A 26782-nucleotide genomic window follows, 5' to 3' on the forward strand; every position below is an offset into this window, starting at 1 on the left:
CGGTGTTCTGGTATGTGGGTGTGATTGTGTTAGAATATGTGAGCCTGGAAACATCTGAGTGTACATGGGATCATGTTTGAGTGTAAGTATGAAAATACTGGCTGGGTACAGCAGATCACACCTGTAATCCCAGTGCTTTGGGAGGCTGAAGCGGGAGGATTGCTTGAGGCCAAGAGTTCGAGACCTGCCTGAGCAACACAGTGAAACTCCGTTTCTACAAAAAAAAAAAAGGAAAAGAAAAAAACTATATATATATATACACACACACATACACCCACCCACCCACCCACCCACACACAAATATAGCTAGGCATGGTGGTGCACACCTGTGGTCCCAGCTACTTGGGAGGCTGAGGCAGGAGGATCACTTGAGCCTAGGACTCAGAGGTTGCAGTGAGTCGAGGTTGCACCACTGCACTCCAGCCTGGGCAACAGAGTAAGGTTCTGTCAAAGAAAGAAAGAGAGAGGGAGGGAAGGAGGGATGGAGGGAAGGAGGGAGGGAGGGAAAGACAGACAGAGAGAGGAAGGAAGGAAGGAAGAGAAAGAAAGGAGGGAAGGGAGGGAGGGAGAGAGAGGGAGAAAGATAAAGAAAGAGAAAGAAAAAGAAGGAAGGAAGGAAGAGACGGACGGAGGGAGAGAAAGAGAGAAAGGAAGGGAGGGAGGGAGAGAGAGAAAAAGAAAAAGAGAAGGAAGGAAGGGAGAGAGAGAGGAAGGAAGGGAGGGAGAGAGAGAGAGAGAAGAAAGAAAGAAAGAAAAAGAAGACAGGCAGGCAGGCAGGCAAGTGTGTGAGTGTCATCGTGGTCAAATGTGTGATTGTGTTTGAATGCGTGTGGAAAAATCCAAGTGTGTGTGAGTGTGAAAACACCCTGGGATGTGCGTGTAACCCTGTTTGAGTGTGGAAGTGTGAAAACAGTGAATGTGGGAGTGTTTTGTTTTCTTTCATTTCGAGACGGAGTCTCACTCTGTCACCCAGGCTGGAGTGCAGTGGCGTGATCTCAGCTCACCGCAGCCTCTGCCTCCCGGGTTCAAGCGATTCTCCTGCCTCAGCCTCCTGAGTAGCTGGGATTACAGGCGTGCACCGCCATGCTCGGCGCTAATTTTTTTTCTTTTTTGAGATGGAGCCTCGCTGTGTCACCCAGGCTGGAGTGCAGTCATGAGATCTTGGCTCACTGCAACCTCCACCTCCCAGGTTCAGGTGATTCTCCTGCATCAGCCTTCCGAGTAGCTGAGATTACAGGCGCCCACCACCATGCCCGGCTAATTTTTGTATTTTTAGTAGAGACAGGGTTTCATCATGTTGGCCAGGCTGGTCTTGAACTCCTGACCTCAGGTGATCCACCCACCTCAGCCTCCCAAAGTGCTGGGATTACAGGTGTGAGCGACTGCACCCAGCCAAATATGGGAGCATCTGAACGTGCAAGTGTGCTCGAGTGAGAATACTTGAGGACATGTGATCGTGTGTGCATGGGCAGTGTGTGTGTATGGGAGTGTGTGTGCACGAGTATGAAAGAACCTGAGTGTGAGGACATGAGATGGCTTGGTGTGAATGAGTGAGATGTCTGGGTGTGAATGAGTGAGAAGACTGGGTGTGAATGAGTGACAAGATTGGGTGTGAATGAGTGAGAAGACTGGGTGTGAATGAGTGAGATGGCTGGGTGTGAATGAGTGTGAGTGGGCACACAAGTGTAAGCCTGCAGGTGTGCTGTGTGAGATGGGGGATCTCGCTATGTTGCCCAGGCTGGTCTCAAACTCCTGGGCTCTGGCAGCTGTGGGTGCTGGCAGCATGTTCACCTGTGTACTCCTGTGTGTGTGGCCAGGAGGAGGGGTCTCAGGGCACAGATGATGACCTGGGCTAGATTGCAAATGACAGTGGGCACTCCTGTACCTACAAGTGTGTGTCTCTGTGCAGATGCACAGGTACAGATGCCTCCCCAGGCGAGGGCCTCTGGGACACAGGCACACGCATTGTGCACACCCAGCCCCCTCCCTGTGCCCTCCGCCACACCCACATCACCCCCACCTGGTCGCGTCCGTGCCAGAGACAAACCAGTTAGGTGACCCCCGAGAACAGAGAGGCCCATTGTTCATGGCTGCTAATCAGCCCTGCCTGCTGGGCCCCCTCCGCCGACGGCCCCCCGATTTCCTGCCCTCCACCAGAGCTCTAGGTGGGGAGAGTCTGAAGCTCCAAGGCCTCTGCGGGGTCCTGTGACCAGGCCATGCTGGGGCTAGGCCCTTGGTAGAAACAGACCACCACAGCCCAAGGCTTGTTCTAGTCCAATGGGGAAACTGAGTCACACCACTCTAAGACTTGAATGTGTGGACAAGCAGGGTAGAGGGGGTCCAGAGAGGTCCAGGGCCCGGGTAGGTTTCCTGCCTGTCTCCCCCCTCCTACCACCAGCATTCAAATGCCGGCTCTATGACCTCGGACAGGTCACTTCCCAGCTCTGGGCCTGTTTCCCATTCATACAGTGGGTATAAGGGTATGACTTGCAGCCAGGCACAGTGGCTCGTGCCTGTAATCCCAGCACTTTGGGAGGCCAAGGCAGGAGGCTCGCTTGAGCCCAGGAGTTCAAGACCAGCCTGGGCAACACGATGAGACCTCATCTCTACAAAAAATTTAAAAATTGGCCGGCGTGGTGTCTCATGCCTGTCATCCCAGCACTTTGGGAGGCCGAGGCGGGTGGATCACCTGAGGTCAGGAGTTCGAGACCAACCTGACCAACATGGTGAAACCCCATCTCTACTAAAAATACAAAAAATTAGCCGGGCATGGTGGCGCATGCCTGTAATCCCAGCTACTCGGGAGGCTGAGGCAGGAGAATTGCTTGAACCCAGGAGGTGGAGGTTGCAGTGAGCTGAGATTGCACCATTGCACTCCAACCTGGGCAACAGAGTGAAACTGCATCTCAAACAACAACAACAACAACAACAACAACAAAAGAACACACACAAAGGAATGAAGGGGATGGGTTTGACATCTGACAAAATGCTGCTGCTGCCATCTGCTTCCACAAAACCTCAAGAATGGAATGTCCTGCCCATGGCCCACACACAAGGCCCTGCATGAGCTGCTCCATCCTTCCCAACCTCCCCTCCTCTCTCTCTTCCCCTGCTCACTCTGCTCAGACACACAGGCCTCCTCACTGTTCCTTAAACACGCCAGGTGTGGGCCTGCCCCAGGGCCTTTGCACAGGCAGTGCCTTTGCCTGGAACACCTGCCCCCAGATTTTCTTATGACTGACTTCTTATACTTGGGTCTTAGTGCATGCGTCACCTCCTCAGGGAGGGCCCCCCTGCCCACTCCCAGTGAATCTAGGCCCATTCATGACAGTCACCTTGTTTGTTATGCACTAACTGTATACTAAGCCCAGAGACTTCAACTGTGGTCTCTTTTTCATCCTCCCAATAAACCCATCCATCCATCCATTCACTCAGACATGAAACTCCGGACCCTCCAATTTAGAATCTGGGCCACCCAGTGCCTAGCTTTTTTTTTTTGAGATGGTGTTTCACTCTGTCACCCAGGCTAGAGTACAGTGGTGGTGCAATCTCAGCTCACTGCAACCTCTGCTTCCCGGTTTCAAGTGATTCTCCTGCCTCAGCCTCCCAAGTAGCTGAGATTACAAGTGCATGCCACCTCACCCAGCTAATTTTTGTATTTGTAGTAGAGCTGGGGTTTCACCATATTGGCCAGGCTGGTCTTGAACACCTGACCTCAGGTGATCTGCCCTCCTCAGCCTCCCAAAGTGCTGGGATTACTACAGGCATGAGCCACCATACCCGGCCAGCCTAGCTTCTTTGTGTTAATTCATTCATTCATTCATCATTCAGCAAATGTCTATGAGCACCTATTCTGTGCCACTGACCCAGCTGGGCTGGCCCTGGGGGAGAATCAACTTCCCCTGCAAATTCACTCTCATCAGATAGATCCCCAGGCTGGTCTAGGATTTGTTTAGACGCCCTCATGTTGGGGAGCTCATTCCTTACTAAGAATAACCACCACCAATACCAAAGAGTCTCAAGTACCAGCAATAGTGGCGAGGCAAGTTCTCGGGGTGACTACAGCATCTGCTCCCAAGCCCAGCCCATATGGTGTGTGCTGTGTCAAAGAACCTGCGTTCGAATCCCATGTCCTTTTCTAGCCCTTGGACAAGCCCCTACCCATTTTGTGCCTCGGTTTGCCTAGCTGTAAAATGGAGATAGTAATGCCTCTCTCGTGGGCTCAGCACCGGGCCTGTTACACAGCTGGTGCTTAATAAATGTGTCTTGTTACTTAAGGTCTGGTGTGCGTAGCTCCTGTGGTCCCCATCCATGGGGGTGAGCGGGGTAGAGAAAGGGCGGTTTGAGTTTCTGCGCATCAGGACACGGGGCGCAGTCCATGCAAATGAAATGCGAATCCCACGCAAATAAATCTATGCGCGGTGCAGGGCAGCGCGCAAAGCTGGAGGTACAAGGTGCACGCACGGCGGGGGGGGGCACCTGGGGATCACGAGCCGAGCCCAGGCCCGGAGGCGCTGACCCACATCCAACCCGGCTTTCAGCGCTCGGTGTAAATGTTTACACCTGGCCGGCTGCCAGGCTCCTTGCCACCCCACACTAGGCAGCTGGGAGGGGGAATGTAAACTCAGGCTGGGGGCCGTGGGACGCTGGGGAGGAGCCCAGACAGCATCGGGTGTGGTGGGTGTGTACATGTGAGTTATTAAATGCTGACTACATGCAGTGAGAAGGATGCCACCAGGCACTCACAGCACCCAGTGCCCGAATGGGGAAAGCTCAGGGCATTGCTGGGGGCCCACTAGCGCCCCTGCACCAGCCAGAGGTTGAAGTGAATAGGGTAGGCAGTCATAGAAGGCTTCCTGGAGGAGGCGCCCTCCAAGCTGAGATGGCAAGGGGAGTGGGAGCTAGGTACAGTGGCTCATACCTGTAATCCCAGCTCTTTGGGAGGCCAAAGTGGGAGGATCACTTGAGCCCAGGAGTTTAAGACCAGGCTGGGCAACATTGTGAGACACCCCTCTCTATTAAACCAAAAAAAAAAAAAAAAAAATTAAAAAAAAAATTAAAAATTAGCCAGGCATGGTGGCTCACGCCTGTAGTCAATCCTAGCTACTAGGGAGGCTGAGGTGGAAGGATCGCTTGAGCCTAGGAGGTGGAGGCTGCAGTGAGCTGTGATCACACCACTGCATTCCAGCCTGGGTGACAGAGCAAGACCCTGTCTAAAAAAAAAAAAAATAGAAAGACAGAGAAAAAGAGAGAGAGAGAGAAAGGAAAGAAGGAAGGAAGGAAGGGAGGAAGGGAGGGAGGGAGGGAGGAAGGAAGGAAGGAAGAAAGGAAGGAAGGAAGGAAGGAAAGAAAGGAAGGAAGAAAAGAAAGGAAAGGAAAAGAGGGAGGGAGGAAGGGAAAGAAAGAAAGAGAGGAAGTTGGGTGTGGTAGCTCACGCCTGTAATCCCAGCACTTTGGGAGGCCAAGGTGGGCAGATTACTTGAGGTCAGGAGCTTGAGACCAGCATAGCTAACAGGGTGAAACCTGTCTCTATTAAAAATACGAAAATTAGCCAGGTGTGGTGGCGGGCGCCTGTAATCCCAGCTACTGGGGAGGCTGAGGCGGGAAAATCACTTGAACCCGGGAGGCGGAGGTTGCAGTGAGCTGAGATCACACCACTGCACTCCAGCCTGGGCAACAGAGCGAGACTCCATCTCCAAAAGAAAAAGAGAAAATGAAAAAGAAAGGGGAGTGGCAGTGGGGAAGGAGGGAAGAAGTGTTCTCCAGGGAAAGACCTGTCTGTGCAAAAGCCCGGAGCTGGGACTCAATGTCCGGGGCAGCTCTGGTCCATTGCTAACTACTTCTGGGCCTGCTTATCCATCTGGATGGGAAACAGGCTCAGAGAGGGGCAGAGTCAATGGAGGACACCAGCGTGTAGGGAACAGCGTCAGCCCCGGATTCCTGCCTTCAGACGATCCTAACCACCACCCTCCCCGCGCCCTTGTCCTACAGTGCCACCTGCCGGGAATGACCTGTCCTCCTTTCACTCTTCCCCCTGGCTCCTCAGCTGCAGTCTCTCCGGCCTCCTCGCTGTTCCTGGGATACACCACGCTCAGTCCGGACTCGGGGCCTTTGCACTGGCTGTGTCCCCTGCCTGTGATGTCATTCTTCTCTGCCTGGTCAACTCCTACCTTTGTTCAAGTCTGGACCCTGTCATCGGCTCCTCAGGAAGGCACTCCGGGACCCCCAAATGGGGGTGGTTCCCTGTGACTCCTGGCACGGAGCCCAACCCCTTCCTTGTTCAATGGTTCCTTGAGGGACCATTCCCATGTGATTATCGACCATTTGGCAGGCGTTGTTCAAAGTCAAAGGCCCCACACTGAGTCCTGGCCCAGCGCCCTGCGCCTGTTCGTTGCTGCAGGGACAGACAGGGGGCGTGCGGCGGACCATCCTGTGCCCGCAGGCTGAGGATGCAGCGCTGGAAGGCGGCAGCCTTGGCCTCAGTGCTCTGCAGCTCCGTGCTGTCCATCTGGATGTGTCGAGAGGGCCTGCTTCTCAGCCACCGCCTCGGACCCGCGCTGGTCCCACTGCGCCGCCTGCCACGAACCCTGGACACCCGGATTGCCCGCCTGGCCCAGTGTAAGCTCCTCCTCTGTGTGGGGTCAGATACCCCCAACGTAAGGGGTAGAATTTCAGGCAGTGAAGTGGGAGGTGGTGGGGGTCATAAGTTTTTAAAAGATAGTGTCAGCCGGCCAGGCGCAGTGGCTCACACCTGTAATCCCAGCACTGTGAGGCGGGCGGATCACTGAGGTCAGGAGTTCGAGACCAGCCTGACCAACATGGTGAAACCCCGTCTCTACTAAAAATACAAAAATTAGCTGGGCGTGGTGGTACGTGCCTGTAATCCCAGCTACTCGGGAGGCTGAGGCAGGAGAACTGCTTGAACCCTGGAAGCGGAGGTTGCAGTAAGCCGAGATCGCGCCACTGCACTCCAGCCTGATGACGGAGTGAGACTCCGTCTCAAAAAAAAAAAAAAAAAAGGATAGGGCCAGCAAGCCCCGTTGCAGGGAGGCAGGGACAGACATCCTAAAAGATTATTCAGGGCAAGGCATGGTGGCTCCTGCCTATAATCCCAGTACTTTGGGAGGCCGAGACAGGAGGATCTCTTGAGCCCAGGAGTTCATGACCAGCCCTGGCAATGTAGTGAGACCTCCATCTCTACCAAAAACTTTAGAAATTAGCCAGGTGTGGTGGCGCATGCCTGTAGTTCCAGCTACTTGGGAGGCTGAGGTGGGAGGATCACTTGAGCCCACGAGTTCAAGGCTGCAGCGAGCTATGATTGCACCACTACACTCCAGCCTGAGCAACAGAGCACGACTGTCTCAAAACATTATAATAATAAATACATTTTCTAAAAAAAGATGGGGTGGAGGGAGGTTGCAAATTCCCCCAATGGCCTGGTGGAGCTAGGGTGACTTCTGGGAACTGGGGTCTTTCGGCTTAGCTGTCACAAGGAATTAGGCTCTGCCCTGAGGTCTTGTGGGGGCCAGATGGAGATTAGACCCGGGCATTCGCCCGGTTGGCCCCCGCGGCGCAGGTGGTGGGGGGGGCGGTGGGAGGAGAGAGAGGCTGGATCCGAGGTCCCAGTGATCTGCCCCAGGGGACAGGGACCAAGGGGAGGCGGGAGATGGAGCGGGAGCTGAAAACCAGAAGAGAGAGCCAGAGATTTGGAGGGGTGAGGGGGGGTGGAGAGAGAGAGGAGAGACAGGGCTGGGGGCACAGACACGGGCAAAAGCACTGCTATAGGGACACGGAAATGCCCACTCTGAGGGCAAGACCCTCGCCCAACTCCCCACCAATCCCTAATGCCTGCCCCACCGCAAGTGCTGTGGGGTGAGGGTGGTGCCTGGGCCCTGACCCCTGTGCCCACGCACATGTCCATGCGTGCGCCTGTGTGGGCATCTGAGACGCAGACGCCGGCAGGGTGCGTGTGCAGTGCCTTCGGGTGTGGGCCACGAGTACGCCCGCGTGCACGTCTGCGCCCGCCCCTGCCAGCCCACACAATCCTCTTTTCTTGTCCTTACAATGCACAAGGGTGGCCTCCGGCACGAGCTCCACTTCTGTCCTCCCACCACTTCCCTCTCTGCAAGTGGCACGAAGTCCTTCCTAGGACGTTGAGACAGAGACCCGGGTGGGGCTCCAAAAGCCAGTGCTCCAGGACTTGAGGGGGGCAAAGCAGGAATGGAGGAATTTCAGGCACTGGGGAGGGTCAGGGCCCATGGACGGGTGCCTGCCTGCCCTACGGCAAAAAGGGAGCAGCCACTGAGTCCCCAAGTCCCCATGTTCTAGGCTCCATGGTGGAATTTCAGGCTGGGGACTTTGTGTTCTAGCCCCCCGTGCAAGCAGCCAGCCCCGCTGCAGAGAGGCAGGGACAGACATCCTAAAAGATTATTCATTGTTGCCGGGCGCGGTGGCTCATGCCTGTAATCCCAGCACTTTGGGAGGCCGAGGTGGGCAGATCACGAGGTCAGGAGATCGAGACCATCCTGGCTAACACGGTGAAACCCCGTCTCTACTAAAACTACAAAAAAATTAGCCGGGCGCGGTGGCGGGCGCCTGTAGTCCCAGCTATTCGGGAGGCTGAGGCAGGAGAATGGCGTGAACCCAGGAGGCGGAGCTTGCAGTGAGCCGAGATCGCACTACTGCACTCCAGCCTGGGCGACAGAGTGAGATTCCGCGTCATTAAAAAAAAAAAAAAAGATTATTCATTGTTGATAGGGAATTCAGATTTAGCCGGGTATCTGTATTGTATCTGGCAAGCCCACAAATGTCTGCTTCGATGCACCCCTCTAGGGTTGGGCGTGCCCCTAACTAACCCCCCAGCACAGTCCCGGCCACTCCAGTCCTGCTCCATGGCTTTAAGAACACGGACTAGGTTGCTCAGTCATTGGCCACCCCCCCGCACCGACTTCCCACCCTCTCAGCCCCAGCCAAGACAGAGATCATGCAAGCTTCATGGAACAGACAGGGCAACTGAGGCCTGAGGTTGCAAGTGGCGAAAGTGGCAGAGTCAGGCTCTGAGGCTGAGTTTGTCTTGTTTCTGAGACCCCCTGTGGGAACAGACATCTCCTCCCCTACCAAACCCCAGGAGACAGACAGCCCCTCCTTCCCCAGGGCCACCCAGAGGCTCATTCTTTTGACAGCCAGGTGCACCAGCCCTGGGGGCAGGTGGGGACTAAACTCAAGATTTCCTCTCCTAACCACAAGCGTGACTGCCACCTGCTCTGGGGCTGGGAGTCCCCTGCCTTCTGGTCCGCCAGTAGCGCTGCCTGTCATTCCAGCGTCTGCACTTCTCTCCTGGGGCTTCGGAGTTTGGGGGTGGAGCCAGTGCTTGGGTAATAAATTTAGGCTGCCAGGCCCTGGGAATCGGTGACTTGGGCACCTCCTGGCGAGTGTGGGAGAAGGCGGCTGGACCTGGGCCAAACTTGGGTGAACGGTGAAGGCAGGAAGAATGTCCTTTAAGCCCGTCTCTCTCGGCCACCTGGTAATGATGTGACCTTGGGATGGTCCGTTTTGTCACCTGTCACATGGGGGTGGCCCTGACAGTAGCTGCTGTCACTCCATGGAGTGGGGGCCCCACACAGGCCTCGAATGCAGTAGGCTGCAGTACCTGCTGCTCCTCTGCATTCTGAGAAACCCACCCCGATTCGTTTCTTGGATAGGGAAACTGAGGCTCCACTGCACAGTGGGGCAGCGGGGATGGAGGGAGTCTGAAAAACCCGGGAACTCAGAGCAAACGTCAGGGCCTGAAGAAGGGGCTCTAGAGATAGAGACCTATGACAGCCTCACTAAAGAGGGATGGGGCATGGGAAGCAGCCCCCCCGTGCTGCCCAGAGAGGGTGCACCAGTGTCCTGGGGCAGCCCAGCAATAAGGGTGGGGTCCATATAGATTTGCGATAGAGGATGAGGAGAGGGGAGCAACAATGGGGTGAGAGAGGGGCCCAGAGGAGGTGAGTTAGAGACCCCGGTCAGCTTAGCTCAAGGTGAGACGGGCTGGAAAGCAGCCCAGAAAGGATGAACCAGGTTCTGGGCAGCCAATATAGGCTCAGGGTTCAGAAAGGGGTGCTGGACCAGCGTAGGGGTGTATGTACGTGCCCTCCAGTGCCGCCCAGAGAGGGTGCATCAGCAGTTCAGCAAGAGGGTGTGAAAATTTGGGATCTGGGAGTGAGACGAGAAGCCGTCCAGGTCTGGCGTCCCAGCAAGGGTCTTCGTTTGCAGGGGTACAGCAAGGGTAGGGGGCTCCCTCCCATCCCTTGCACCCACTGACCCGCCTCCTTTCTCTTCCTCCCCTCGCAGACCGTGCACTGCTGCAGGGCGCCCCGGATGCGGTGGAGCTGCGCGAGCTGACGCCCTGGGCTGGGCGACCCCCAGGTCCGCGCCGTCGGGCGGGGTTCCGGCGGCGGCGCGCGCGTGCGCGCTCTGGGGCGCGGCCGTGCGGGCTGCGCGAGCTGGAGGTGCGCGTGAGCGAGCTGGGCCTGGGCTACGCGTCCGACGAGACGGTGCTGTTCCGCTACTGCGCAGGCGCCTGCGAGGCCGCCGCGCGCGTCTACGACCTCGGGCTGCGACGCCTGCGCCAGCGGCGGCGCCTGCGGCGGGAGCGGGTGCGCGCGCAGCCCTGCTGCCGCCCGACGGCCTACGAGGACGAGGTGTCCTTCCTGGACGCGCACAGCCGCTACCACACGGTGCACGAGCTGTCGGCGCGCGAGTGCGCCTGCGTGTGACCCTACCTCACCCGGCCGGCGCGGCGGCCATTCTCCCCGCCCCGACGGCACCACCGGCCGGCCCCGCGACAGACTGCGCGTGCGTAGAGCACGCCGGCGCGGCCCCGGGACTCTCGCGATAACTGTACTGAGATAAAGTGTGGGAACTCGAACTGGCTGGTGATTCACCCTCGGCTAGGGGCTCGCGAGGGGCTCGCGGGTGGCTCGCGTCGCTGTCTCCGCCGGGAAAGCGGGGACCAGTGGGGGGCCCAGCTGCAGGGTGGTGGGAGGATGCCGTTTGCTTTGGGGGAAGGGTAGATGCAAAGTGGCTCCAGTTTATGGCAGACAAAAAGGAAAAATGGGGTGAATGGGGCTATGTTGGCAGGGACCGTCTTTCCTGCCTCCCTTCGGGTCCCTCTGCCCGTCCCGAGCGTGTCCCGGTCCGTACCTCTTTCCTGTGTGGGTTTCTGGGGAGGGGGAAGGGGAGCTACGCTCCGGATGAAGAGACCGAGGTCTAGGTGGACCCAGTTTCCCCAGCTTGTTCCTGCCGCACCTCCCTTCCCCAGCTTATTCCCTTCCGCAGTGTGGGCTTCTGGGATGAAGAGTCTGAGGTCTAGGTGGACCCAGTTTCCCCAGCTTGTCCCCGACTGCACCTCTCTGCTGTGTAGACTTCTGGAGAGGGGGAAAGGGAACCACACTGGGGGTGAGGAGCCTGAGGTCCAGGTGGAATCAGTTCCCCAGAGTCTCCCCGTCCGTACTTCTCCCGCTATGTGGGCTTCTAGGGAGGGGGAAGGGGGAGCCACTCTGGGTGAGGAGACTGAGGTCCAGGTGGACCCAGACCTCCCTTACCCGACGGCCTCCTCGGGCCGGTCTTCCCCCATCAGGGTGAGCTGAAAGCCACTATGTCCTTTCCTCCAGCTACTAAAAATACCCGCACGCTGCCCACCTCCCGGCGGGGAGAGGCCTGGGGCGGGCGCCAGCCCCATCCAGCCCGAAGCCGGCGCCTGCTGGGATAGAGCTGGGTCCCCAGAGACCTGGGTCCTCGGCCCATAAAAGCCCTGGCCGGGCCTCGAGGGGGGATTTACGACAAGCCCCTACGGAGGATGGAAAAAGCCCGGCTCGGTGTTTAGATTTGCCCACGGTGTCACCTTGATGCTTGGCAGGCCTGGGGTGTTGGGTTGCCAGAGCGCGGGAGGGGTCGGCGGGTCCCACGGTCGGTCTGAGGGGCGGGGAAGGGGCGGGCATTGCGAGCCCAGGGCAGGCACCGACGAGGCGAGACTCCTCCCCTCCTGCCCCTCAGACTGGGGGTTCCCAAGGTTACAACCCTTCCCCTTAGCTGGGCCCCCTCCACTCCTTCCCACACGTCCGCCCTTAGGACCACCCTCTAACCACAGTGTCCCTTCCCAGGTTCAGCCCGCACCTCCCCGCGCCCCCCCTTCCACCCCCCCGGCAAAGCTGGAGGGCACAGATCAGAAACTGCCCCCAGGGAGAATCACCCAGACATAGAGGAACATCCCTGGCCCCAGGCTCCCGGGGACCTACAGCTACAGCTAGAGACACTCAAGGAGGCTAATGAGCAGGACTTCCAGGGGGCCCTGAGAACAGGGCTTGGCGACCCGGCCCAAGCCCGTGGGTGGTCTGCTTGGGAAGCAGTTTCAGGGCTGCCGCTGGCTGGGGTCCCTGCCCACCCCCGCAGTCTTCTGGCTCTGAGGTTTGAGGTAGTGGATTCCTCCACCATTTGGGCCGACTCAGCCTGGCCTCCGCAGAGAGCCCGGAGTTTCCAGACGCTGCGGAATCCCAAGTGACGCTTACTCTGAGCCTCAGTTTCCCCATCCTAGATGGCCTGGCCTCAGAGAGAGGAGTGTTGTTCAGCCCAGGACGCACAGTGAGAAAGCTGACCCTCGGGGTCTGCCGCCCCGGAAGCTCACACATGCCACTGTGTGCATGTGCATGTGAGTGTTGTCCACCCTCCGGGGCCTCCCAAACCTCGGCCTTCCTGTCTGTCACCCAGATCCAGTGTCCCAGCCACAAGGCACCAGGCCCAGCCCCCCAGGGAATTGGAGCATAAATAAACGGAGAAGCCCCTGCAATTCCCTGGGGCCGCGGTTGTCATCAGCCCATCGGCACACCGGATGAGGGTCTCACACACACAAGCACACTCACGAGACACAGAGACCACCACCCACAGGGGGTCAGCAGGCAGGACCCATGATCCCACACAGTCACCTTCCACACTCAGAACTGTACACTCAGGAAGGGACACTCCCTCTTTCTTTTTTTTTTTCTTGAGACAGTCTCATTCTGTTGCCCAGGCTGGAGTGCAGTAGTGCGATCACGGCTCCCTGCAACCTCTGCCTCCCGGGTTCAAGCAATTTTTGTGCCTCAACCACCTGAGTAGCTGGGATTGCAGGCACCGGCCATCACACCCAGCTAATTTGTTTGTTTGTTTTGTTTGAGAGGAATCTCACTCTGTAGCCCAGGCTGGAGTGCAGTGGCGCGATCTCGGCTCACTGCAACCTCCAACTCTCTGGTTCAAGCGATTCTCCTGCCTCAACTTCCCAAGTAGCTGGGATTACAGGCACGCACTACCATGCCCAGCTAATTTTTGTATTTTTAGTAGAGATGGGTTTCACCATGTTGGCCAGGATGGCCTCAATCTCCTGACCTTGTGATCCTCCTGCCTTGGCCTCCCAAAGTGCTGGGATTACAAGCCTGAGCCACTGTGCCCAGCCCGGCTAATTTTTTTTTTTTTTTTGTATTTTTAGTAGGGACTCGGTTTCACCATGTTGGCCAGGCTGGTCTTGAACTCCTGACCTCAGGTGATTCTCCCACCTCAGCCTCCCAAAGTGCTGGGATTACAGCCATGAGCCACTGCGCCCAGCCTGAGAGGAACACTCTCAAAGTCACTTCTCATTCACAAAAGCACACAGCATCACACCTATGGTCACAGACACACACTCAGGGTGCACACATAGCCCCAGTCACTCACAATCCATTCCATCACATCTGCTGACACACTTACACACATGCACAGCCCTGCAGCAGCCACATAGTGAGAGACCCACATAGACACAGCCCTGCACACTCAGAGAGGGGCCCCTGAACTGTCCCGGATGCAAAGGCGCACTCAAGGGCAAGACATGGTGGCTCACGCCTGTAATCTCAGCCCTTTGGGAGGCTGAGGCGGGACGATCCCTTGAAGCTAGGAGTTCAAGACATAGTGAGAAACCACTGGACAACATAGCAAGACCCCATCTCTCCAAAAAAAGAAAAAAAAAAAAGAGCTGGGCGTAGTAGTGCATGGTTGTAGTCCCAGCTACTTGGGAAGCTGAAGTGGGAGGATCACTTGAGCCCAGGAGTTCAAGGCTGCAGTGAACTGTGATCATGACACTGCACTCCAACCTGTCTCTAAAACAATAAACAAATAAAAATAAAAAACACTCCCAGGGCATTTACGGTCAGTCTCATGCTTGGAACAATCACCACACGAATACACACCCCTGTTATATGTAGTCTGCATGACATAAACACAGTCACACCTGCAGCCACACCCACAGTGATGCGTTCCTAGCAGCCATACGGTGGCAGTCACACTGAGTGTCGCCCCAGCCATGGGCATTTCCATGCTGAAGGTCACCCACACGCCCACCACCTTCTTTCTCAGGGAACCTCTGATCTTCTCCGTCCTGTCCCTAATAACTCAGCTGACTTATCTGGCCCCACCTGGCACTGTGTCTGGGCAGGGAAGGTCCCCTTGTCCCAGCCAGGCCCTACTTTGACCCCCGGGCAGCTTGGGCCCCACTCCCCACCCACACTGGTCCTTCCTCACCCCACTCTGTCAGAGCCCACCCCCAGGAAGCAGCTGGAGATGTACCTCACAGAGCTCCGACACCTACTGCCAAGGCCATAGAAAGGTCTAGAACAGGGTTTTTCTATCTCTGGACACTTGGAACCAGATTGGTTCTGGTTGTGTTGTGGGAGCATCCTGTGCATCGTAGGGGGTTCGGAGTAACCCGGCCTCTGCCTGCTAGGTGACCTCATCCCCCTTCCTCACTTCGATGGCCAAAAGTATCTCCAGACCTTGCTGAATGTCCTGGGGGCAGAATCACCCTGGGGAGAGAACCACTATCCTAGAATGAGGAAAACGCATCATCAGCTTTCTTCCTTTCTTTCTTTCTTTTTTTTTTTTTTTTTTTGAGATGGAGTCTTGTTCTTGTCACCCAGGCTGGAGTGCAATGGCATGATCTGGGCTCACAGCAACCTCCACCTCCTGGGTTCAAACAAGTCTCCTGCCTCAGCCTCCCAAGTACCTGGGATTACAGGTACCCACCACCACGGCCGGCTAATTTTTTGTATGTTTAGCAGAGATGGGGTTTCACCGTGTTAGCGAGGCTGGTCTCAAACTCCTGACCTCATGTGATCCACCTGCCTTGGCTTCCCAAAGTGCTGGGAGTACAGGCATGAGCCACCACGCCCGGCCTCATCATCGGTTTTCTTTGCAATATTACATCTGGAAACGGTACCATCATTGTCCCTCTGCAGCCCTCACAGGCAGCTAACAACTTCACAAACAAATCAGCCAGAACCATCACGCATGGGTGGGGCCCCAAGGGCGCCAGTTCCCAGGGCCCAGTGCCCTCCAGGGTGAGGTCCCCAGGAGGCAAGGCTCCTAGCAGGTGAGATTCAGTGTGGCAAGGTCTCTGGGAGCAAGTCCCAGCAGGTAAAGTCCCCAATAGCCGAGGTCCCCAGTAGGCAGAGTCCCCAGGAGATGAGGTCCCCAGCAGGCCAGGCTTCTGCAGGGGACGCTCCTGGAAGCCAGCATGTGAAATCCCAGGTAAGTGACATGCCTGGCCACCAAAGACTCCACCAGGTGAGGTCCCAGGAAAGTGAGGACCCAGGTAGGTGAATCCCTAGGCAGGTGAAGCTGCAATATGTGACCGTCCCAGGCAGCTGAGTCCCCAGGCAGGTGAGTCCCCAGGCAGGTGAAGCTTCATGCAAGCGAGTCCTTAGGTAGATGAGGCCCCACTCAGGTGAGGCCCCAGGAAAATGAGGTTCCCAGCAGCCCAGGCCCCACACCGGCCTCTCAGGTGAACCAAGCCGCTATGCTGCGCACCGTCTGGTACCTGGATTCCTCCTGCAGTTTCCAGCACGCCTTGCAGAAATCCAGTGCCCAGCTAGAGAAGCGAGGCCGCAGCGTCTCCCGCCAGCGGAAGTAGCTCAGGTAGCGGGTGTGGTCCTTGTCCAGCTCCTGCAGGTATCGGGCCAGGTCCTTGGGGCTCTGGAAGTCATCCACGTGGATGAAGGCGTCGGGCGGCAGGAACCTCTCATAGTTGCTTCTGCTGGGCCCCAGCACCACGGGCACGGCCCAGGCCTCCAGGGCGTTCCTCCACAGCTTCTCGGTGATGTAGTCGGGGTGCAAGGAGTTCTCGAAGGCCAGGTAGAACTTGTACCGGGACAGCGTCTCCATCATGGTCCCCCTGGGCAGGGGCTTGTGGGATTTCCCGTACACATCCACCTTGAGATGGGCCTGCAGGCTCTGGTAGTAGCGCACTCTGGCCGAGTCCGGCTTCCAGTTGGACACTGCCCAGGCCACCAATTCGGTCTTGGCCGAGAGGTTGAGCGGTGGGTGGGCAGGCTGGCCGGACCACGGCTCCAGCCAGCCGTAGGGCGTGAAGATGTCGGAGTCGCTGCGGTAGGACATGGTGAGATTGAAGTATCCGTCCAGGGCTTGCAGGTGCCAGCAGTGGCTTGGGGACTCCATGCTGAACCAGATCCAGCGCTGCCCCTGTGGCCTGGTGTGGGGCGGGAGGTCGGCACTGAGGTTGTACATGATATCCCGGTGGTGCACGATAACTGCGTCTGCCTGTGGGTACACCTTGCGGTCGGCAGTAATATGGCAGTCGGCTGTGCCAGGCACCATCTCTGAACAGCGGGACAGAGCCACGGGGATGTGGAAAGGCCACGTCCACAGCAGGATCAGGAGGGTAGGGCGGGTGGGAGTGGTGTCCTGTCGGGAGGACCCATTGGGAGCCCCAGTGACAGGTTCCACGGCCATGAGCCCTGGCCTAGGGAACCCAATGGCATCGTCTCGGGACACACGGAGGTAGGAGAAGAAACACACAGCCACCAGCAACTGAAACAGCAGCCCGGCCAGACAGCGGCGCCACGGCCATTGTGGCTTGGCTGGGCCCAAGGGATCCATGCGTCAGAGTAGCTGGGAAGAGAGGAGAGAGGAGTGAAGGTCATTGATGACAATCACCTGCTTACCAAAGCTCCCGGCCATGAGTCCTGAGGAGCTGCTATTATTCCTGTTTCACAGATGAGAAAACACACTAAGTGACTCACAGCAAAAGGGAAGGCGGGAGAGGCCCCAAGGGCCCTCAGGTCCCATCTTGATCCTATCCTTTCCTGGTGTGTCCCCAGACTCTTCCCCAATCTGGAGAAGACACGGCCGATCATAAATGCCCCCAGGTGCCCCCGAGTCGAGGCTTGAACCCATGACTCTACTGGGGCAGGGCACAATGGGATTGGGTTTTGGAGGTAATATAAGAGCTCACCAGGTAGAGTAGACCTGTGGGAAAGAGTGCTTCTGGCAGAGGAAACCACCATTGCCAAGGCCTACTGGGGAGAGACCCCTGAGCAGTTTGTAGAGAAAGCAAAGGAAGTACTCATGGCTGCCAGTTTCAAGTTCATATGAGGTTGGTGCAAAAGTAATTGCTGTTTTTACCATTGAAAGTAATGGCAGCCAGGCGCGGTGGCTCGTGCCTCTAATCGTAGCACTTTGGGAGGCCGAGGCGGGCAGATCATAAGGTCACGAGTTCAAGACCTGCCTGGCCAACATGATGAAACCCCATCTCTACTAAAAATACAAAAATCAGCCAGGTGCAGCGGTGCGCACCTGTATTCCCAGCTACTGGGGAGGCTGAGGCAGGAGAATCACTTGAACCTGGGAGGTGGAGGTTGCAGGGAGCCAAGTTCGCACCACCACACTCCAGCCTGGGAGTCAGAACGAGACTCTGTCTCAGAAAAAAAAAAAAAAAAAAGAAATATTCACTTGGGTTACATTCAACAAGCACTCAGGACCGGGTGCGTTGGCTCACGCCTGTATTCCCAGCACTTTGGAAGGCAGAGGAGGGTGGATAACTTGAGGTCAAGAGTTCAAGACCAAGGCCAGGTGCGGTGGCTCATTCCTGTAATCCTGGCACTTTGGGAGGCAGAGGCGGGCGGATCACGAGGTCAGGAGATCAAGACCATCCTGGCCAACATGGTGAAACCCTGTCTCTACTAAAGATACAAAAATTAGCTGGGCATGGTGGCGTGTGCCTGTAATCCCAGCTAATCGGGAAACTGAGGCAGGAGAATCGCTTGAACCGGGACCCGGGAGGCAGAGGGTGCCGTGAGCCGAGATCACACCACTGCACTCCAGACTGAGCTACAGAGCGAGACTCCATCTCAACAAAAAAAAAGAAAAAAAAGAGTTCGAGACCAGTCTGGCCAACTTGGAGAAACCACATGTCTACTAAAAATACAAAAATTAACTGGCCATGGTGGCACATGTCTGTAGTCCTAGCTACTCGGGAGGCGGAGATGTGAGCATCACTTGAACACGGGAAGCAGAGGTTGCAGTGAGCCAAGATTACACTGCTGCACTCCAACCTGGGTGACAGAGCAAGACCCTGTCTCAAAAAGAAAAAAAAAAGAGAGAATAGAAATATTCACTCGGAGTTTCTTTCAAAAAGCACTCAAAGGCTACCCCTCTGGTAGGCTGAGGCTGGGGGAGAGGCGGGGACAGATGGGAGGGAGAATAGGCAGGCATGGGGACTCAGGGGCTGACCAGGAGGGCAATGTGGCCACCCCTAGACATGGGGACTCCCCAGGAGAGAAGCGGGCTTTGGTGGAACATGTTGAGCCTGGCCCTTCCTGGAGATACCCAGCAGGGGCTGGCCCCAGGGGGCTGGAGGGAGCCAGGGGGAGGGCCCCCGGAGTGTGGGCACTGGGTCTGGGAAGCCTGAGAAAGAGAAACCTTCAGGCCGGGCATGGTGGCTACGCCTGTAATCCCAGCACTTTGGAAGGTCGAGGCGGGTGGACCGCTTGAAGTCAGGAGTTTGAGACCAGCCTGACCAACATGGTGAAACCCCGTCTCTACTAAAATTACAAAAATTAGCTGGGTGTGGTGGTGTGTGTGCGCCTGTATTCTCAGCTACCTGGGAGGCTGGGCCGTGAGAATCGCTCGAACTCGGGAGGTGGAGGTAGTGAGCCACCTGGATCGTGCCACTGCACTCCAGCAGCCTGGGCAGCAGAGCAAGACGCTGTCTCAAAAGACAAACAAACAAAAACAGTAGGGGGTGAACCTTCAAAGAGACGGTGCTGTGGAGGAGGTGGCGGGAAACCGGGGCCACCTTTTTTCATGGATGGGGTGAGACTCAGAGGCTGGGAGGGACCCTTGGACAATGACAAGGACCTGCGGCCACTCTCTCGACGCTGCAGCGTCTGACACCTTCTGGGAGACACTAGAGGGACTCGGGGATCTGGAGACGGGCCTTTCTTCTAAAAGGAGGATGCACTGGCTCCTGTCTGGATGCCCGTGACACTGCAGAGCCAGAGGTACAAGGGGACTGTGTCTGTGAACCTCAATGGAGCCCGGCCACTGAACCTCAGCTTCGATGTGCTCAAGGTCTGGCCAATCTCACTCCATTCCTAGGTCCTTCCCGCCCCCATAGGGTGTCACAGAGTCCTCCAGATCCCAGATCCTGGCTTCGGGAACAGAAATCCGAGACCCCAGCCCTGCCCCCTCTCTGTTCCTTGCAGCCCTAGAGCTGTCCATTCTACAGATGAGGAAACTAAGGCTCAGAGAGACACCTATGTGTCCTGTTGAGTACACACAACTAGAGCCATTTTGATCCAGACCCCAAAGTTTCCCCGCCTTAATGTCACCCCAAACTCCTCTAGGACTTTGCAGATGGAGCTCACATCTCCAGATTAACCTTGTCCCACAAAACCTTCTGTGATGATGGGCCGGGCTTGGTGACTCACACCTGTAATCCCAGTACTTTGGGAGGCTGAGGTGGACGGATCCCCTGAGGTCAGGAGTTCAAGACCAGCCTGGCCAACATGTTTCTACTAAAAATACAAAAATTAGCCGGGCGTGGTGGCGGGAGCCTGTAATACCAGCTATTCGGGAGGCTGAGACAGGAGAATTGCTTAAACTCAGGAGGCAGAGGTTGCAGTGAGCCGAGATTGCACCATTACACTCTAGCCTGAGTGACGAGAGTGAAACTCTGTCTCAACAACAAAAAAAGCAACTTTCTGTGATGACAGAAATGTTCTCTCTGTGCAGCATCAAAATTGGCGGCCAATGAGCCCTTCAAAAGTGACCATGGTGTCGGAGAAACAGAATGGTTAATGTTAATTTTTGTGTTGTTTTGTTTTTTCCATATGGAGCCTTGCTCTGTCGCCCAGACTGGAGTGCAGTGGCGTGATCTTGGCTGACTGCAACTTCTGCCTCCTGGGATCAAGTGATTCTCGTGCCTCAGCCTCTCGAGTAGCTGAGACTACAGGTGTGCACCATCACGCCCGGCTAGTTTTTGTATTTTTAGTAGAGACGGAGTTTCACTATGTTGGCCAGGCTGGTCTTGAACTCCTGACCTCAGGTGATCCACCTGCCTCGCCTCAGCCTCCCAAAGTGCTGGGATTACAGGTGTGAGCCGCTGTGCCCGGTCTCGTTAATGTTAATTTTGTTTTTTTTTTTTCTTTTTTTTTTTTCTTTTTTATTTTGAGACGGAGTCTCGTTCTGTCCCCCTGGCTGGAGTGCAGTGGCGCGATCTTGGCTCACTGCAAGCTCCACCTCCCGGGTTCATGCCACTCTCCTGCTTCAGCCTCCCTAGTAGCTGGGACTACAGGTGCCCGCCACTGTGCCTGGCTAATTTTTTGTATTTTTAGTAGAGACGGGGTTTCACCATGGTCTCGATCTCCTGACCTTGTGATCCGCCCACCTCGGCCTCCCAAAGTGCTGGGATTACAGGCGTGAGCCACCTCGCCCGGCCAATTTTCTTTTCTTTTCTTTTCTTTTTTTTGAGACGGAGTTTTGCTCTTGTTGCCCAGGCTGGAGCGCAATGGCATGATCTTGGCTCACTGCAACCTCTGCCTCCTGGGTTCATGCAATTCTCCTGCCTCAGCCTCTTGAGTAGCTGGGATTACAGGCACCCACCACCACACCAGGCTAATTTTTGTATTTTTAATAGAGATGGGGGTTTCACCATGTTATCCAGCCTGGTCTTGAACTCCTGACCTCAGGTGATCTGCCTGCCTCGGCCTTCCAAAGTGCTGGGATTACAGGCGGGAGCCACCACGCCCAGCCCAATGCTAACTTAAACTTAAAAACAGATACTGCGAGACCATCCTGGCTAACATGGTGAAACCCTGTCTCTACTAAAAATACAAAAAATTAGCCAGGTGTTGCGGCGGGCGCCTGTAGTCCCAGCTACTCGGGAGGTTGAGGCAGGAGAATGGCGTGAACCCTGGAGATGGAGTTTGCAGTGAGTGGAGATCACGCCACTGCACTCCAGCCTGGGCAACACATGAAGACTCCATCTCATAACAGAAACAAAAACAAACAAACAAACAAACAAAAAACAGATACTGCAATGGGCCATGATTGCACCACTGTACTCCAGCCTGGACAGCAGAGTTCAAAAACAAGAAAACAAAACAAAACAGGCTGGGCGCAGTGGCTCACGCCTGTAATCCCAGAACTTTGGGAGGCCGAGGCAGGCAGACTACCTGATGTCAGGAGTTCGAGACCAGCCTGCCCAACATGGTGAAGCCCTGTCTCTACTAAAAATACAAAAAAATTAGCCTGGCGTGGTGGCGGGCATCTGTAATGCCAGCTACTTGGGAGGCTGAGGCAGGAGAATCACTTGAATCTGGGAGGTGGAGATTGCAATGAGCCGAGATAGCACCACTGGACTCCGGCCTGGGTGACAAGAGTGAAACTCCCTCTCAAAAATAAATAAATAAAATAAAATAAAAAGCAAAACAAAAACTTTTAAATATTGTTTACACAATAAACAATAAAATAAAATAAAAAGCAAAACAAAAACTTTTAAATATTGTTTACACCTTCAAATGATACCATAATAATTTGGACCTACTGGGTTAAATAAAGAATATATATATATATATATATATATATATATTTTTTTTTTTTTTTTTTTTTTTTGAGACGGAGTCTCGCTCTGTCGCCCAGGCTGGAGTGCAGTGGCCAGATCTCTACTAAAAGTATAAAAATTAGCCGGGCCGGCCGGGCGCGGTGGCTCAAGCCTGTAATCCCAGCACTTTGGGAGGCCGAGACAGGCGGATCACGAGGTCGGGAGATCGAGACCATCCTGGCTAACACGGTGAAACCCCGTCTCTACTAAAATATACAAAAAACTAGCCGGATGAGGTGGCGGGCGCCTGTAGTCCCAGCTACTCGGGAGGCTGAGGCAGGAGAATGGCGTGAACCCGGGAGGCGTAGCTTGCAGTGAGCTGAGATCCGGCCACTGCACTCCAGCCTGGGCAACCGAGCAAGACTCCGTCTCAAAAAAAAAAAAAAAAAAAAAAAAAAAGAATATTATTACAATGATTCACCTGTGTCTTTCTCATTTTTTAAATATAGTTACTAGAACAATATTATCTATGCAACTTCTGTTATATTTCAATTGAACAGTGTGTGCTGGTCTAGAATTGCTAAGGAATTGAAACTGGCAGTTATCACAATTTCAAATGCATTGGGGCTGGGCATGGTGGCTAACGCCTGTAATCCATCCCAGTACTTTGGGAGGCTGAGGCAGGTGGATCACTTGAGATCAGGAGTTTGAGACCATCCTGGCCAACATGGTGAAACCCCATCTCTACTAAAAATTCAAAATTAGCTGGGCGTGGTGGCATGCACCTGTAATCCCAGCTACTCGGGAGGCTGAGGCAGGAGAACTGCTTGAACCTGGGAGGTGAAGGTTGTGGTGAGCCAAGATCACGTCACTGCACTCCAGCCTGGGCAACCGAGCCAGACTCCATCTCAAAAAAAAAAAAAAAAAAAAAAGATAATAACAATAAAACAAAACAAAACCACAACATATTGGTAACTTTCACCATTGATCTAAACCTTGCCAACTCTAAACTGAGTTGGGACTGGGCACAGTGGCTCACGCCTGTAATAGCACTTGGGGAGGCTGAGGTGAGCAGATCACCTGAGGTCAGGAGTTAGAGACCAGCCTGACCAACATGGTGAAACCCGATTTCTCTACTAAAAATACAAAAATTAGCTGGGTATGGTTGTGGGCATCTGTAATTTCAGCTACTTGGGAGCCTGAGGCAGGAGTATTGTTTGAACCTGGGAGGCAGAGGTTGCGGTGAGCAGAGATTCCACCATTGTACTCTGGCCCGGCTGATAAGAGCGAAACTCCGTCTCAAAAACAAATAAATAGGTCTGGGCACGGTGGCTCACGCCTGTAATCCCAGCACTTTGGGAGGCCGAGGTGGGCGGATCACAAGGTCAGGAGATCAAGACCGTCCTGGCTAACAGTGAAACCCCGTCGCTACTAAAAAATACAAAAAATTAGCCCAGTGTCACCAGTGGCAGGTGCCTGTAGTCCCAGCTACTCGGGAGGCTGAGGCAAGAGAACGGCGTGAACCCAGGAGGTGGAGCTTACAGTGAGCTGAGATCGTGCCACTGCACTCCAGCCTGGGTGACAGAGCGAGACTCCATCTCAAAAATAAATAAATAAATAAACTGAGTTGTTCTAAACCTCACGGTGCATAGTGGAGCTCCAGGCATGGTGACCTAGGTGTGATGAGAAGGGATTGATATCACAAGCACATGCCAAAGTTCTAGAAAAAGACTCAAGAGGCCGGGCACAGTGGTTCAAGCCTGTAATCCCAATACTTTGGGAGGCCGAGACGGGCGGATCACGAGATCAGGAGATCGAGACCATCCTGGCTAACTCGGTGAAACCCCGTCTCTACTAAAATAAAATAGCAAAAAACTAGCCGGGCGAGGTGGCGGGCGCCTGTAGTCCCAGCTACTCGGGGGGCTGAGGCAGGAAAATGGCGTAAACCCAGGAGGCGGAGCTTGCAGTGAGCCGAGATCGCGCCCCCGGGCGACAGAGCGAGACTCCGTCTCAAAAAAAAAAAAAGAAAAAAAAGAAAAAGACTCAAGAGACAGCCCTCCAGGGACAGTCAGAGCCAGGACTGGGAAGGAGGTTGAATTTTAACCAACTATTCCTTTGTGCTGTTGGCCTCTTGGGCTGCCAGGGAAAGGTTAATGTTTATAGATACATTTAGTATTAACATAATATCATGTGGGCCCTGGGTTTAGGGCGACCCCTTCCTAGGAGACAATGAAGCCTTCGCCAGTGACCTTCAGGAGGGGAAACGGGGAACAGAAGTCCAGGAGAGAAATCTCCCCCAAAGAACTTTCCCTGGAAAATGATTGACCCATGCCACAAAGATCAGGATGCAAAAAAACAAAGCCAGAAAGCCGACTGCATCCTAAGTCCTCTCTTCCCACCGGGAGCGGCAGAGGCAGAGAAAATCCAGGGCCGGGAAGGATGAAGGGGTGTAGGCTGCTGATGGTGTCGGGGGGCACAGGATTCTACTGCAGAGTTCTGCAAGAGAGACAGACAGACGCCCGCTTCCTCCTGGGGTTTGGCAAATCAGCCAGACCTCCCATATCCTCAGCCCACCTCGTTGCATCCAGAAAGATCCCTGCCTGCGACTATGGGCTGCTGGCCAAATGCCAGGCCACTGCACGACCTGCAGACCCTCCCCCAGGGATCTTGTGCCAGTCCACCCGCACTCTGAATTACAGCAGATTAGGATTGAGGCTGAGGGGAGGAGGCTCAGAGCCAGGAGGCCTTTCCCTGGGAGGTTTCCCATGCGATCCAGGTTGAGGGTGAAAGTGGGACCAGAGGCCTTACCTCGGGGGCCAGTGTGCAGGAGGGGGCCCTAGAGCTGAGAGGCCGCAGAACGAGTATCAGCTGGATTCTCAGGACGTGGAAGAGGCTACACCAGGGAGTAGAAGGAAGGAGGAAGTGTACCTGGAGCTGAAGCCAGGCCCTTTCCAACCACCACACCTGCCATCAGGTGACCAAGGGTATCCTGTCCAGGAGCCGTGACATCCTTTGAAAACAAATGGTGGGACTCCCATAATCCCCGCTGCAGAACCGGATAGGGTGAAGGGATTTGGAGACCCAGGTCATGACCTTGGCCCCACCTGTGGCTTCAATACAATGTGGCTTTGAGTACAAAGTGTAAAGGCTGACCTGAACCACTGGTTCCCAAAGCGGGTTCCACAGGGACACCAGGGGTTCTTTGGGAGGTGGCAATGAGCAAGTGAGCAGAATTTCCACCTTCCCACTTTCCTTCCCACCAGATCCCACCTCCCACTCAGTTGATCCATCAACAAATGTTTCCTAAGCACTAAGTGCCAGGCCAAGGGATCCTGCAGGAAGCTGGTGGGCAAGTCAGGCAACTCGTGAACCTTGGAAGGGAATTTTCTTCAATTAAAATCGCAGCCTTCTGAATTAAAAAGGGAGGGAAGGGCATTCCGGTTACAGGGAACAACCTTCGCAAAGGCCCTGAGGCAGCAGAAACGCAAGCATGTTTAGGAACTGCCGGAGGAGTCTCAGCAGGTGGGGTGTTCACCACGGGAGAGGAGGCGGAGCTGTCGCAGACTGGGCCACGGTCAGCCATGGGGTGTTCAGTGCTACGGGAGGCTTCAAGCAGAGAAGTGACCATGTGGACACATGTTTTGAGATGCTCTCTGCTGACACGCTGGGCACAGGTCTCACGTTGGTGGCAGAAGCTTCCTCTGGCGGTCTCACCAAGCCCCTCTGTGTGCCTCAAAGCCGCTTCCTTTCCCCGCCCACTCCTGCAGGGCAGTGCAAGCAGAAGTCCGGGGAGCTATGCAAACTTCCTGGAACGGAGAGAAATGATCTGGAATACCGGTTTTGAGAGAGAGTGACCTGAAACTCTGTCACTCCCAAACTGGGTGCAGAGGTAACCGAGCTCAACTCGAAGTCCAACCTCCAGGTATCACGACTTCCCTGTTCTAGAAATCATTTCTGGGAGGTCATGTCACGCTGCCTGGAGTTCCACCATCTCAACGCCCAGCCATGCCCAGACCAGTGAGGTTCTGGGAGGTAGGGCTGGGCCAGGGCGTTGGGATCTCCCTGGGCTCCAGAGGCGGTGACCTAATCTCACTCATGTCTCATTCCTTGACTGATGAGGTTGACTGTGACTTATTAAAAAAATGACTTTTGGGGGCCAGGCACGGTGGCTCACGCCTGTAATCCCAGCACTTTGGGAGGCCGAGGTGGCCGGATCATGAGGTCAGGAGATCGAGACCAACCTGGCTAACGTGGTGAAACTCCATCGCTACTAAAAATACAAAAAATCAGCCAGGCGTGGTGTTGGGCACCTGTAGTCCCAGCTACTTGGGAGGCTGAGGCAGGAGAATGGTGTGAACCTGGGAGGCGAAGCTTGCAGTGAGCCGAGATCACACCACTGCACTCCAGCCTGGGCAACAGAGCGAGACTCTGTCTCAAAAAAAAAAACAAAAAACAAACTCCTGGCCGGGCACAGTGGCTCACGCCTATAATCCCAGCACTTTGGGAGGCCGAGGCAGGTGGATCATTTGAGGTCATGAGTTTGAGACCAGCCTGGACAACATGGTGAAACCCTATCTCTACTAAAAGTATAAAAATTAGCCGGGCCGGCCGGGCGCGGTGGCTTAAGCCTGTAATCCCAGCACTTTGGGAGGCCGATACGGGCGGATCACGAGGTCAGGAGATCGAGACCATCCTGGCTAACACGGTGAAACCCCGTCTCTACTAAAAAAATACAAAAAAAACTAGCTGGGCGTGGTGGTGGGTGCCTGTAGTCCCAGCTACTCGGGAGGCTGAGGCAGGAGAATGGTGCAAACCCAGGAGGCGGAGCTTGCAGTGAGCTGAGATCTGACCACTGCACTCCAGCCTGGGCGACAGAGCGAGACTCCGTCTCAAAAA

General features: G+C 55.2%; 2 protein-coding genes across 2 annotated transcripts; one reads left to right on the forward strand and one right to left on the reverse strand.

Moving 5' to 3' along the window:
* Nucleotides 1-6080: 6080 nt before the first annotated feature.
* On the forward strand, nucleotides 6081-10912 carry NRTN (neurturin). The gene is made up of 2 exons (XM_025368558.1): nucleotides 6081-6618; nucleotides 10336-10912. The coding sequence occupies exons 1-2, from the start codon at nucleotides 6450-6452 to the stop codon at nucleotides 10758-10760; spliced, it is 594 nt and encodes a 197-aa protein (XP_025224343.1). The 5' UTR covers nucleotides 6081-6449; the 3' UTR covers nucleotides 10761-10912.
* Nucleotides 10913-15329: 4417 nt separating this feature from the next.
* LOC112613050 (galactoside 3(4)-L-fucosyltransferase) lies at nucleotides 15330-16941 on the reverse strand. The gene has a single exon (XM_025368199.1). The coding sequence runs from the start codon at nucleotides 16939-16941 to the stop codon at nucleotides 15823-15825; it is 1119 nt and encodes a 372-aa protein (XP_025223984.1). The 3' UTR covers nucleotides 15330-15822.
* Nucleotides 16942-26782: the final 9841 nt, after the last annotated feature.

This window comes from Theropithecus gelada, chromosome 19 (assembly GCF_003255815.1).
Source record: "Theropithecus gelada isolate Dixy chromosome 19, Tgel_1.0, whole genome shotgun sequence".
Taxonomy (NCBI): Eukaryota; Metazoa; Chordata; class Mammalia; order Primates; family Cercopithecidae; genus Theropithecus; species Theropithecus gelada.